We start from the raw sequence: 14,242 nt of genomic DNA on the forward strand, positions 1-14,242 counted from the left end.
TTTATACACTGAGCTTTGTGGAGTTACGTCTTGCATTAATATATTTTGTGATAGTCAAAGTGCAATATGCCTTACAAAGGATCAGATGTTCCATGAGAGAACAAAGCACATTGATGTGAGATATCACTTTATTCGAGGTGTGATTGCTGAAGGTGATGTCAAGGTATGCAAGATAAGTACTCATGATAACCCAGCTGATATTGTGACAAAGCCAGTTCCTGCTACTAAGTTTGAGCTTTGCTCAAGCTTGGTTGGTGTTACAGTATAGTCCTAGAGACTATTTGGCGCGCGGTGATTTTACCTACATGAGGTATTTTTTTGTGGTTGATGTTTTTATGCTACAAGAGGAAATTCGTCTCAAGGTGGAGATTGTTAAATATGTGATCCGAATTTTGGGCCCACAATATATTCGGATTAGTTTTCTAGTAGGATTAATTTCCTAGTAGGAGTTCCTATTAGGTTTCCTATTAGATGTCTTTCTATTATCCCCTATATATACTCTTGTAAGCCGTACGGGAAGGGGAGACGTTCCCATTGTTATTCCCCTACGTTTGTAATCATCTCTTCTATAGTGATCATTGCCGGTCGGCGCCCGTGGTTTTTTCCCGCAAGGGTTTTCCACGTAAAAATTCGTGTCTCCGTTGCGCATCTATTTTCATAACAGGACATATGAGTATTGATTTGGTTTCGGCTCTTCTTCAGATTTGTACTGTCCCAATATTTATTTGTATTCATCTCTTCTTCAGATTTGTACTGTCCCTATTCAATAGGATTGAAATTTATTTGGATTTGTCACTTCTTCAGTTTCTACTGTCCCTATTCAACACGACTGACATTTATTTGGATTTGTCTCTTCTTCAGATTTATACTGTCCCTATTCAACAACATTGAAATTTATTTAGTATGTACGATTTGTTAAATGAGCCAATTCATGTTCATGGTATTCATGGTATTTTATGACGACTCTAAAGATCATATATATGCATATACCGGTTTTATGTATTGTTGTGCCTTAATTTGTTTTATTTCTGAATACTCCGGTTGCAGATCATTTGCTATTAGTAGATTAGATACTGTCGTTGTAGCAGCAGCTCTGGGCTACCACTGAGGTCAGTCGCCATGGCCATCCAAAGCAGCAGTTGCAGCATATATTTCCTCTGATATTTTTTGAAACAACCCGCACAAGATAGTGCGACGTTTCTATTGATAAAGGAGGAATAAAATACAAGCCTATAGTCCTGGGAGACTATAGTCAGGAAAAAGAAAATATACAACCACACCACGCGTCTACGTCTGATCCTACTGCTTAAAACAAAACAAGCACACAACACCCCAAAGGAATATGACTTCTAAACGATGCCTCCAAGAAGGAAAACGACGCCAAAAGCGCCGCCGCCGTCCGTCCTAGGTAACCAGGACGAGGTTTTCACCTGAAGAACCCACTGGGAAAATAGAAAAACACGGCAACGCCCCAAGGGGAAAACGGCGCCCGCAGGCGTCGCCGTTGCCGGCCCGAAGGCTAGGCTTTCGCCCGTTGTTCTACTCTCCCGCGTTAAAAAGTGCATGCCAGTTCAGCAGAACTACCATCTAATCCCCTTCGACGTGCAGCCACCGCGCCGACGCCTCGCCGCCGGCCAGCCATCAAAGAAGAGTCTCAACCTTCACCGCGCTTCACGTCCATCCACGTGGTTGGGTTGGAGAGGGAGAGGGTGAGAGAGAAGAATGGATCCCCTCTCCCCCGCACTCGCCCGTCCAGCGTGGCCATCTTTCGGCGGCAAGCCGCCACCGCAAGAGGGCAGACACCTGGAAGGAAGCTCGCCCTAGGCTTGAAAACCCCCCCTCACAGCATGACCGTCGCCGCCGCCTCGACCAGACCGCCCGTGTCAACAGGTGCTTGGTCGCATCGCCGTCGCCTCTGTCCTCCTCACTGCAGCCATCGCCTCACCGTCACCACCGCCGACGGCCTTCACCACCGCCGATCCGTCGCGCCGTGCAGCCGTCCCCTGTCGGAAGCTGTGCCACGTCGCCCTCCGCCGTTGTTGACCGAGCCTCCGCTGCGGTCGCCACCGCGGCCTCCGCTGTGGCCGCCACCGCGGCCTCCACGCACGCCGGCCTCCAGCCGCGCCTCCCCGTGCGCCGGCCTCCGCAGCCTCCAGTCGTATCGCCGTCCGCGGCCTCCGCACGCGTCGGCCTCCAGCCGCGTCTCCCCGCGCCATCCTCCACCGCCTCCGCCACCATGGCCTCGCCGTCGCCACCACGTCCTCGGCACGCGCCGGCCTCTTTCGCCGGCGGCCGCCAGCCGCCAGCCGCCGCCGCCTCCGGCTCTCGTCGTCGCCGCCAGCCACCAGCCGCCTCCGGCTCCGTCGTCGTCGCCGCTAGCCGCCGCCGCCTCCGGCCAAATCCGGCGTGGATCCACCGGATCCAACCGCGGGGAGGCCGGATCCGGCCGCAGCGGCGCCGGATCCACTGTCTCCACGCCGCGTCGTCAGCCTTGCACCGTGCGCCGGCCCGCCATCCACGCGCGGAGACGGGGCGCCGTCGGGGGTTGGCCTCGCCGCCACCATCCCGGCTGGCCGTGCGGTTCTCCAGCAGCGCGCTCCGGCGGCGGCGAGGGGAGGGAGAGGAGGAGAGAGTGGCGGCGGCGGCGCTAGGGTTTCCCCCCGTGTCGCCCACGCGTGGGCGAGGCGGGGGCGAGCTCAATTCTAAGTGCACGTATGATTTATTGATCATATTTCCTCTGATATGAATCCTCTATCAAGAAAATATCAACAATACTATCGGTAATGTTTAATTGCCTCATATTCATTCATGGTCATGTTTTCCAAATATTATTATATCCCCACCCTACGTTACTTGCTTTGCAATTTCTTCCATAAGAACAAATGAACAATATCATATTTTCTGCAGACTATCAGGGACTGAGTTCAGCAATGAACTTAATTTTGATAAATTTGGTCCTTGGATCTGTTCATTTTCTTTAGATAAAGGGCAACACCCTCTGCATCCTAAGGTGGATGCACCTTGCATCTGTCCATGCTAACCTTCTTTGCTATATGATGTTTTTACTTAACAGTTTGTGATGGATGTAACTTAATTCTTCATCTTTCCCTTCTTTCTTAGTAGAATATAAAAGATGTTCTTTGTAATAGCACACAATTAAACATTTTGTCAAATAATAGGAGATTCATCATGTAAGTGCAACTTTTGTCTACAAATTTATCTGAGTTTTATGGGCTGGATGTTATTTTCTTTCTATCGACGCAATCTCTCTGCCCTAACGAATGATTAGTATCCTCAAGAAAGAAAAAATTAAGATAGGGAGTTTCTGATGCTTTGTTTAGATATGGTAGCTATACGTTTTCAAAGATAGAAAATGTTCAATTTTTTTGGCTTTCAGTTTACTTTATGGTATAGGATGGTAAGGGGTTGAGCAATGTTGATCCAATTTTTTTGTTTGAACGACTCGCACGAGACGATGTGAAGTTCTATTGATAGAGCAGGAAATGTTGATCCAATAAGTTAGTAAGGGATTGCATTATGTTTATAAATTTTTCACATTAATCATAAAAGATATATTACCTCACATGTAGACCATTTTAACTGAAGAAAGGCCAATAATAATCAAAATTATTCTCTTACATTGCTATAACTATTTGAGATATTTTATCTCAAACTTCACCTTTGTCGGGCATTCCGTTTATATTTCTTCCAACAATATACTAATTAATATTGTTTGCTGAGATAAAATAAAATAATCATTTTCCATGGCTATCTATTGCATTTGCCTTGCATCTCCACATATACAAATCCCGCAGCAATACGCGGGGTATTTTCTAGTTGTATTCGTTTTCGTATCCGAGAAATTAAATCCAAATTCGTTTCTGAATCCGAGAAATTTCGGATAGTTCCGATCGAATTTTTCTAAATCTGAAAATTGGTCCGGGCGGACGGAAACTATCCGAACCAGTTTCATCCATACCTGAGCTAACTGATGCACACTGTAAAAGTTGAGGGGCTCGGTAGCCACAGGATAGAGCACGGATGGCATCGGAGAGGGGTAAGTCAGCCTCTGACTTTGCTCTGGGCTCTGGCACGTTAGAGAATCCACGCCGCTCGGGAGCGGGGAGGAGAGAAGAGAAGCAAGCAACACCACCGCCAAAGCGCGGCGGGCGTTGGCGATGGCGATGGCGGGCCACGCCCCCGGAGGAGCGCTCCCCCTGATCCTCCTCGTCGTCTCTTGCTGCGGTCGCATCGTCTCCGGAGCCTCCCCAGCCGCCGCCGCCCTCCGCCGCGTCGGCTCCGGCTCCGGCGGCCTCTGCGACCAGCTGCTCCTGCCACTCGGCTACCCCTGCACCGAGCACAACGTATGTTCCTCCTTTCCAGTCCCATCACGTTTGCCTTGTGTTCCTCCTTGTCCATGGGGATAGGGGAAGGGAGGAGCTAAATTGCTTGTTGAATTAATTAGCTACTACCAAGAGTACTACTTTTGGTTTGATAAGCTCTTTTTGTGCGGATAGAAATTGAGGTCGAACCGTGATTACCAACCAGTATCGGCTGCGGATCTATGCATGCATTCCTCCTAGGTTTTGCTTGCTTGCAGAGTTGCAGTTGCATGATACTATTTTCTCTATTTTCATTAGCCCTGAACATTGATATTTTCATTAGCGCTGAGCATTGAGCTCAAGCGAGGAGAAACAGTGTTGACAATGCATAAACAATGTACGAGTGTGTCTCAAGTCAAAGGGAGCAACACCTACTTGTCGACTCGTGGATGTTCGTTACTCTCAGGCAAAGCAAACTCCCATCCTTTATCTCAACTCCAAGTAAATGATATACTTGCCTTCTGGTTGGCTCTTCCGTTTGAAGCATAGTTTCAGGAATTCAGGCCCACTAGTCTTTGCAAAATACCACTCGACATCTGTCTGTACATGTGCATGATTATGCAACATGAACTCAGTGCTTCACGGTTTCTACTCCTATTTCTTGATGATGTGCACTCTGCTGAATTCTTGGTTACTTTGCACACCATTTATATGGTTCTAGTATTGGTTCAACTCTATACTGCTACCATATTCCTGTATTTCACAGCAAAAGGATTAGCTCTGTTGAACAAAGCTTGTGTCAGAGTTGACCATTGTCCATGGTTTGTCAGTCAGTTTGGATGAAACAATGTAGGACTGCGCTGGACTATTTCCTCAAGTATTCTTCTTGGTCTGATGTCTGCATGAATGAACTTTTATCACTTATCAAGTTGACTTGCTTGTGTGAAATGCGTCTTAGTATTTTTTTTTCCGGCACTCAAATGGGACCTATCTGTCCGTGGTTAATCCTAAACGCTGTTCTTGCCATCAACTTCTAGTATGGCCAAATTTTAAACTTATTAGGAATATAAGGTCAGAATATATGTTGCTAGTGTCCCATGGCAGAGCTCCGGTGATATCCTGCAGGGTTCCTCAGAGAGAAGCCCTTCCAATAGCTCCCATCCAGCAAATATGCGGGCTTCTGGTGGAACAGATTGGCTAGGAGAATCGTGCCATGTGACTTGATAATTATCTCGCTAGAAAGCCACTATGAGTCTGGCAAAGTCCCACAGAATAGGCCCCAAAGTACAGAGACACTGGACGCTCAAAACCACACCTAAGCCATCAAGGGGGATGACATAGCAATCCACCAGGAACACATATCTAATCTGCAGGTGTATGTTGCGGAAAATACCAGATCCGGTCACTTGATCGCCATCGGCCATCATAACTTACATCCCCAGGCAGAAAGTTGGAACCATACCAACACACTGAACTGCACTAGCAGCCACAAATGTGTGAATACTGAATAGAACCTGGATCAACAAGGCTAGCCAATTTCTCGCCTCCAATGATTACATCAAGACACATGGTTTTGCTTGTACAGATGCCAGTAATCGCATGGTGGGAATCGCCACAATGTCGCACTCAGTGTCCGAGCCTTCATCATCTTCCAACTCCAGGAGATAAATGCCCTTTATGGATCATTGCCATGCAAGAGGTGTTGCACGAAAATTTCTCTGGGTGATTGAAGGCTTGAAGCACAATCCCACCATCTCCTGTTGTGGGAGACGGTGAAAAAATTGATTGGGCTTCTGTGGTTGTCTAGTAGTTGCAGCTCCCCCGGCTGCAGCAGGAAGGCCAACCGATGTGACACCACCAGCACCAGGCAGAAAGTGCACCGCTCTGGAGCTGCCTGTGTGGGCAGTGACCTGGAAGGAGGCATGGCCCTAGGTGTCTTGTCCTTCTCGGCAGAGGCTCTGCTGGGCTTTTTAGGCTTCCTTTATATATAGGCGCCTGCTAAATAGGAACCAGAGATATAATAGAAGGCGCACACCGAACTAACTATTACTCTCTCTGTCCACAAATATAAGCATTTTTAGAACAGTGCCAAGTCATTTTATTTACTTTGACTGTTAATAGCAAAAAAGGAAAAAAGAAAGAAGATTGACAACGTGAGAATGCCGTTACTAGATTTATCGTGAAACAAACTATTATAATACACGACTCTTTCTATTTAAATTAATTTATCTTTATAAATATTATTGGTCAAAGTAGTATATTGGAGACTGTCTTGATGTCCTAAAGTGCTTATATTTGTGGACGGAGGGAGTAATAAATAAGCTTATCCCTGGCCAGTTGTAGATGACTTATTGTGCCTTTGATAAACTTGACCGTAGCATCGGTCCACGGGACCTGTAACAGTCCCATGGGGTTTTTATAATTTCCTGCATTGCGGTTTTTTTAATTACATTTGAATCTTGTATCACATGTAAATTTGTCTCTGACCAGAGATAACACATCGTTGTGTTGATTTATATTAATTTATCTTGAAGGAAAACCACTATTAAAGTTAATCAAGTATACCAGTAACTATGAACTTATTGTATTGTAATAGTAAACTCTTGTATTACTAATCTTATCAGGTATAGGTGCTGTGGTAAATATAAGGATTTTTTTCTCTCTTTTGCAGGTTGAAACAAAAGATGGATTCCTTTTATCTCTTCAGCATATCCCACATGGCAAAAATAAAGCAGCAGATAGTACTGGCCCTCCAGTTTTTCTTCAACATGGTCTTTTTCAGGTTCTTTTCTCATTAGAACTTGCACTTTTCCAGTTCAAAAAGGAGGGCATTCTGAAATTGCGAATGCATTTTTAGCTTCAGATCTTATCTGTGAACATTGTGGTTTTTTCCATATGTTTGGATGCTTCTTTGGGCAATAGACTCCTTGCTTCAGTCTTTGTTTCCAATTGTTGTGACTTATCCAAACCTTGGGCAGGGAGGAGACACATGGTTCATAAACTCTGCTGAGCAATCACTTGGGTATATCCTTGCTGATAACGGTTTTGATGTTTGGATTGGGAATGTCCGTGGAACGCGTTGGAGTAAAGGTCATTCAACCTTTTCTGTTCATGATAAGGTGAACACTCTTCACTGTAAGTTACATCATAGAACTCTCTTCAATACATTAGAAATATGCAATAGGCTCTCCTGGCTATTCTTCCAATTGTACAGTTGAAAAATAGTGTGGACCGAACCTGCATTGTTATAAGGCAAAATTTGCTACAGGACAAAAGTTGGGGAACACCACAAGAATGTGTATCTCCTATAGGGCACCGCAAAAAACTGGTAATTAGCTGCTGGACACTCATGGGATTATTTTATGATATCCGGAGGAATTGGAGAGAGAAACAACTGTGAAAGTACGGTTTTACCCTTTGAACCTAATCGAGCCACCTATCAGGGATTATTCCTTTTCTTTTTCTCCCTCCTCTACTCCTTCCTCTGTTCTTCTCTTCCTGTGTTCTTCTTCTTCTTCTTCCAAGGGAACGAGTGGAGGGCACTAGGGCTCCGACGGTCGGGGGACGGTGACATCGGCAGTGGCAAGTGTTCAATTTTGCTTCGCATCCGGGGAAAGTGGTGGCAAGCACAGGGAGTGAGGCAGGAGGCCGGAGCGGTGAAAGGAAAACCTCACCTCTGTCCAGCAAGGAAGGTGACGGTGGTAGCTTGATAGGGTGGCTAAAGGAAAGGGGAAACTAGGGGAATGGAGTCACCTCGATGAGGCAAAGCTGGCGGCGCGAGGGTTTTGCCGGTAAGGCTCCGGTGAGGGAGATCGACCGGCAGCCAGCATGGTGGAGAGAGAAAAGAAGATGGCTCGGAGAGCTTGGTTGTGGGTAAAAATGAAGACCTCACCGTCTGCGTGCCGCTGACCACGGTGACCTTGGCAACTGTGCCACCTGCTCCCTTCGCTGGCTCCGGCGAGCCGCTGCTCCGTCGCCCCATCTGGAAAGAAAGAGAGAGAGGCTTACATGTGGGGCCCATGCTAGAGTCATTTGACTTCTAATTAGTTTTTCAATAATTGGACACTAAAATAACCACATTTAGAATGTGCTTTACTTTTATTTGTACTATTTTCTTCCATTTCATTTTAGCGATTTATTATCAGTTGAGCCAAGGGTAAACTTGTCTTTAATGGCTGTTTCTCTCTCCTATTCCTCCAAAAATAATAAAATAATACCGCGAGTGTCCAGCAGCTAAATACCAATTTTTTGTGGTGCCCTATAGCATATGCGCGTTCTTGTGGTGTCCCCTAGCTAATTACACGTTTTTTTGGATGTTCTGTAGCAAATTTTACCGCAAGTGGTGATGAAATTGTAGGGTCCTTTGGTGATGTAAATCACAACTGCAGAGCATGCAGTGCTTTCTAACAAATCCCTATTGCTTAGTTTTTTTTCACTATATGCCTACTGAATTCTGTGAAAATTTCGCAGCTTTTCTGGGATTGGAGCTGGCAAGAGTTAGCTGAATATGACCTTTTAGCAATGCTAGGCTATGTGTATACAGTCACACAGTCCAAAATTCTATATGTGGGGCATTCACAGGTACACTTGGTTTTGTGTTCAAATGAGTTTTATGTATAACAATTGCGTTAACAATAACACTTTTAACTAATATCTGTTTTTAGGGAACTATAATGGGTTTGGCGGCTTTGACGATGCCCGAAATAGTAAAAATGATTAGCTCTGCAGCACTTCTTTGTCCTATTTCTTATCTTGATCATGTTAGTGCTAGTTTTGTTCTCAGAGCAGTCGCCATGCATCTTGATCAGGTGATATACTATGTTTGGAAGAAATCTCTAAATATATCATATATGGCAGTGACTTCTCAACTGACTTATGGTGCTCTTTGCCATAGATGCTTGTTACTATGGGAATTCACCAGCTGAACTTCCGTAGGTATGCAATTCTTTTCCTGACTTCTCCATTTTTCCTTTGGGTGTGATTTTATTGTGTTTAACAAACTCTTTGAACAGCGACATGGGGGTTCAAATAGTAGATTCTTTGTGCGATGGTGAACACGTGGATTGCAACAATTTGCTATCTGCGATTACAGGTGATGGTTGCAAAAATAAATTACTTGGTTGCTTTTTTCCTGTATTGGTCCTAAAGAAAGGTATTGTTGTTCTGCATAGTTCACATTTGGGTGTGAAACATTATATGCATCTTTCATTGATTGAGGTGTACAGACCAAACATGCACTAGTATTACTGACTTATGAAAATTGAAACAGAATCTTTTATAAAGTAAGGCAAACAGAACTGAAATATGCTTAACAAGGACATCATCAGGCCAATTTTAGCTGCAATTTTAACCTAAAGTACCAAAGTTTTTTTGTCCATGGCACTGAAATATTAATGGATATATTTTGCAATCCATTTGGTTACCGCAAGGTAATGGCTCATGTCACACACTTCTACCCATTATGTGCCATATCTTCGTGCGCGCGCGTGTTTTTTTATTTGGGGGTTGTATGTGTGTGTGTTGGGGGGGGGGGGGGGGGGGTTAACCAAATAAAACCCATCAAGTAGGAAACCAGCGAAGGATAGCAGAGCAGCTGATCACACCCAAACAGCGGTGCAGCTACCCCAAGACAAGCCAGGTAGCAAATTACTTCAGGCCTCTTTCAGAAGTCTTCTTCGATTTGTTGCGTCTTCGATGAATGCTCACACCTTGGTGATCTGGTATTGTCTTGAAACCTACCTATTAGGATCTTTGCAGCAGTATTTTCGTTTACGGTGGGTATGCAACATACTGTGTGTGGATTAGGAATGCCAAATATGCTCAAAGTATGTCTTCAACAATGTGTTCTATTGTCTTGAACCTACCTATTAGGATCTTTGCAGCAGTATTTTCGTTTACGGTGGGTATGCAACATACTGTGTGTGGATTAGGAATGCCAAATATGCTCAAAGTAGCTAGTAACTTTGGGAGGAAATATTCAAATTGATAGAAAGGCCAAAAATATTGAGTGATAAATATTTTCATAGCTCAGAAGCACCCTAGATTTCGGGTGAGAACATTTTAATGGGTTTACTCCAAGGATAAATAAATTTTAATTGTGGCTTTTTATGTGATGTAGCTTGTTTGGAAGGTTCTTTGGATTGAATTTACATGTTTCTTTCAGGGGAAAACTGTTGCTTCAATACATCAAGGATTGATTATTATTTGGAGTATGAACCTCATCCATCATCGACAAAAAATCTGCACCATCTTTTTCAGAGTATGTTTTTATACTTATCCAATTCATGAATTTTTTAGGCAGTATAACTCGAAAGTTGAAACATTATTCTATAAACTGCGAGTGATGGTTGCAATAAACAATATCGAATTCTTCATTTTTCCTTTTCTTTTCTGGAAAAAGTACATATATCATCCCTCAACTTTTGGCTTGGTGTAAGTTTTGCCCTCCAACTCTAAAACTGAGTAGACTTTGCCAGTTTGCCCCTAAACTCTTGAAGCAGAGTATAATCAGTCTCTCTATCTATTTGACTGTTCTTTTGACCTGGTTTGGGGAGTTGAGGGGGTGATAAACAGTATTTTTCTCCTTTTCTTAGTGTAAGATGCATACTTGTAAGGACTATTGATCTTTCTGAAGGTATACCTTCAAATTCAATTCTTCCCCATACTCTTAAAGTTGTAGCATGGAAAGCATATCAGTGCCAGCCTAGAGTGCTTCAGAGCGGTAGGAGCTAGGAAGAGAATGGTTTGTAAAGCTGTCATATGTACAAAAATCCCCTCCATGGGTTGCCACCGTCCTACCAAGTATCAGTAACTCAGAGGTTGTGATGGAAACACCAGGGCCATCATCCTATCTATCAGCCTGTAGATGCAATGGAGAGTGCTCACCTTCCAAGGCTCCGATACCACCAGAGCGAGTGGAATTACAGGATCACTGACACCAAAGTTATATAGCTTGTGAGCTTTCAACATAGAGAAATATATTAAGTTTGGTGCAGATTTGAGGACTGAAGTTAGCATTTATACGAGAGTATTCACTTATAAATAGGATGATTCCTGCATACAAATCACTCAGGACTTGCTTTTTATTCAGTCCGTGATAAGACAAATGTATGATGATTTATCTGACAGTAAAATAGTAAATAACTCAACTGCAAGAGTTCCTGTTGCTAGAAACTACATTATCAAATAGTTGACTTTAATTCGAACACCACCTTTGACAGCCACCATGTGGCGCTGGGGTCAAAGAACTGACACCTATAATAGCATATAGGTGCTGGTTAGTTAAGAACTGGCACCTATATGCTTTATAGGTGCCGCCTGAGGGGTGTCGGCTGGGAAATCCAGCACCTAAGGGTTTCCCAACCGGCACCAATCCGTGTTTCTGTAGTAGTGATTTACTCGGTATTTGGACCAGCATCTTAATATCGAAAAGTGTGAATTAACCTAGGAAACAGGTAACTGTACAGAGTATCACTTGTTTGTTTTGCTTCTAAAATTAAGATGAGTTTGTGCAATATGATAAATATGAAGTTTTCCAAATTCAGTGCAAGGTAGTCATTCCCCCGCCGGTCGAATTTTTTTAAAAAAAAAATTCAGTGCAAGGAACAAATTTTGGTGGCTACTGGCAACTACTAATAGTTTGTGAACTTTCTCCCTCAAGTTACGAAAATCTATTGTTTGGACATTCTCTTTAAAATGCAAAACCTGATAAATTATAAAATATTATGAAACAGATTTTTGAGAAAAATCTGGCTGTGACGCTGTGGGGTATTCACTTTTGGGAAGAATTGTCAGTAGTTATTACTTTCAGCAATCTTCTTAGTTATTGAAAAACAAGGATTTATTTTGCTCCCTCATGCAGTGATCAGGAAAGGCACTTTCGCAAAGTATGACTATGGGTTATTGGGAAACCTAAGGCGCTACGGTCATTTGCGTCCTCCCGCATTTGACCTAAGCAGCATACCAGAATCACTGCCCATATGGATGGGATATGGAGGTCTTGATGCATTGGCTGATGTAACCGATGTTCAGCGTACTATCAGAGAGCTGGGATCTACACCAGAACTTCTGTACATTGGTGACTATGGCCATATTGATTTTGTTATGAGCGTGAAGGCGAAAGATGATGTTTATGTGGACCTAATAAGATTTCTTAGGGAAAATGGATGGCATAATAGCTATTAGGATGTCTTCATGTGTATAATAAAAACATCTGTACAGTATTGGTCCTCTCCCGATGTGAGTATGTATATATTGCATATGAGCTTGTTGGATCTATGGTGCATGCTCTCAAGTCTAAAACGCTGTCAGCAGCAATTGTATCATTGTATCCAACTTATCGCTCCACTACTGTATATCCATTATAGAAAACCCTCTTCATTTCCTCTTCATTTTAGCCGTCTCAGCCAAAATATGAATTTTAAGTTTTTTGTAGAGTTGATTTTAAGTTTTTTTTTATCTTTGGTTTATTTTCTAGTATTGGGTTTTACATAGCTAAGAACACATATATTAAAATTTTACTTACACGTTATATTTTGGACAATAATAAGTGTAACAACTTATAATCAGTTGTGGGCCAAATACTGATTCGGCAAAATGACAGGGGGCGTGTTCTTATTGTGCATCCATCATTAACCAACTACTAGTAGAGACATTAGGGCAGTCCCAACCCATGGTGTCCATAAGTAGTATCTATGGTGCCATGTCAATAAGATATCATAATAGAAACTACACTCTACAACTCATGGTTTTTTAAAGTGGGCCATTAATAAATATTCCATCTCTCTTCTCTACCAATAATATTTATTCTATATTTTTTCTTCATCTATTATGAAGATACTATTCTCTTTCAATACAAAACTTGGTAGTGTCTAGTGCATAGGTTCTCGTGTTGAAGCTGTGTCTTGCATGAGACCCAGTTTCTTCCTCTCTTTACTCTCTCTCTCTTAATTAATATAGTGCCACATAAGCTAAAAGTCTTACATGGCAATGTAGTTAATGCCATAGACACCATCCTAAGTGAAGGGTTGGGACTGCCCTTAGTCCTCCAAAGCGCTATCAATCACCCCAATATAAAAAGTTTCAGTATTTCTTTAAGGTTTATTAGATCCATACCATTACAAATATGTCATATTAGAAAAATTGTTATTACTATTCACAATATTGATTGGATGTCATTGGAATTTTATAAAATTAGAAGCACTGGCCGCAGCAAGGAGGCAAGGCATCGCCACAACTATCCCGATCCCTCTGCGCCTCCCACATCCTCCCACATCTGTCGCTGCCACAGCAAGGAGGCTCGCTACGAAATCAGCGACGACACCCGAATCAAGTCACATTTACTCTTCTGATGAATTACCTTGGGGTTTTCTTTGATTTTCATAAAACATAACTTTTACTATAAATTGATTCTCTCGAATCACTCAAAGTGTTTTATTCCTCACCAAGGTATTGATGTTGCCTTTTTCTTATCCCACCTTTCTAGTAAGGCTTAAGTGGAGCTCAGGGTAGGGAATAAGAAGATATATTGTAAAGTCAAATAGAGGATCCAAGAAGATAACTAATCATGTAACCATGATCAAGCTTGTGCACATAAACATAGGTGGAAATGAAAAAGGTGGAGAATATAAAGATTGGGATGGTCTCTCTGTCTCTCTTTTTTATGATACTCCTTGCACTTTTATTTTAGAGAAGAAGCAGGGGGCTAAACCTTTTTTAAATCATGCTCGAGAACATTTTGCATCATTCTCTTTTGACCAGAGTTTTTTTTAGCTCATGTCTCATTTGACATGGATCATTGGAGGAGAGACCACAAATTTTTTTGGAGTCTTTATTTGGTGGATGCTTGACTCCCGGTGTAAAAGCTTAGCATGTGGAAATGGATGGAATTGCTAGTCCTCTGGTGTAGAGAGAGCAATATT

The 14,242-nt window shown here is 43.0% G+C and overlaps 1 protein-coding gene across 1 annotated transcript; it reads left to right on the forward strand.

Moving 5' to 3' along the window:
• The first annotated feature begins 4,089 nt into the window (after positions 1-4,089).
• On the forward strand, positions 4,090-12,712 carry LOC4346369 (triacylglycerol lipase 1). The gene is made up of 9 exons (XM_015795742.3): positions 4,090-4,364; positions 6,994-7,104; positions 7,301-7,441; positions 8,793-8,903; positions 8,987-9,130; positions 9,217-9,257; positions 9,335-9,414; positions 10,486-10,581; positions 12,184-12,712. The coding sequence occupies exons 1-9, from the start codon at positions 4,179-4,181 to the stop codon at positions 12,504-12,506; spliced, it is 1,233 nt and encodes a 410-aa protein (XP_015651228.1). The 5' UTR covers positions 4,090-4,178; the 3' UTR covers positions 12,507-12,712.
• Positions 12,713-14,242: the final 1,530 nt, after the last annotated feature.

Source organism: Oryza sativa, chromosome 9, assembly GCF_034140825.1.
Source record: "Oryza sativa Japonica Group chromosome 9, ASM3414082v1".
Taxonomy (NCBI): domain Eukaryota; kingdom Viridiplantae; phylum Streptophyta; class Magnoliopsida; order Poales; family Poaceae; genus Oryza; species Oryza sativa.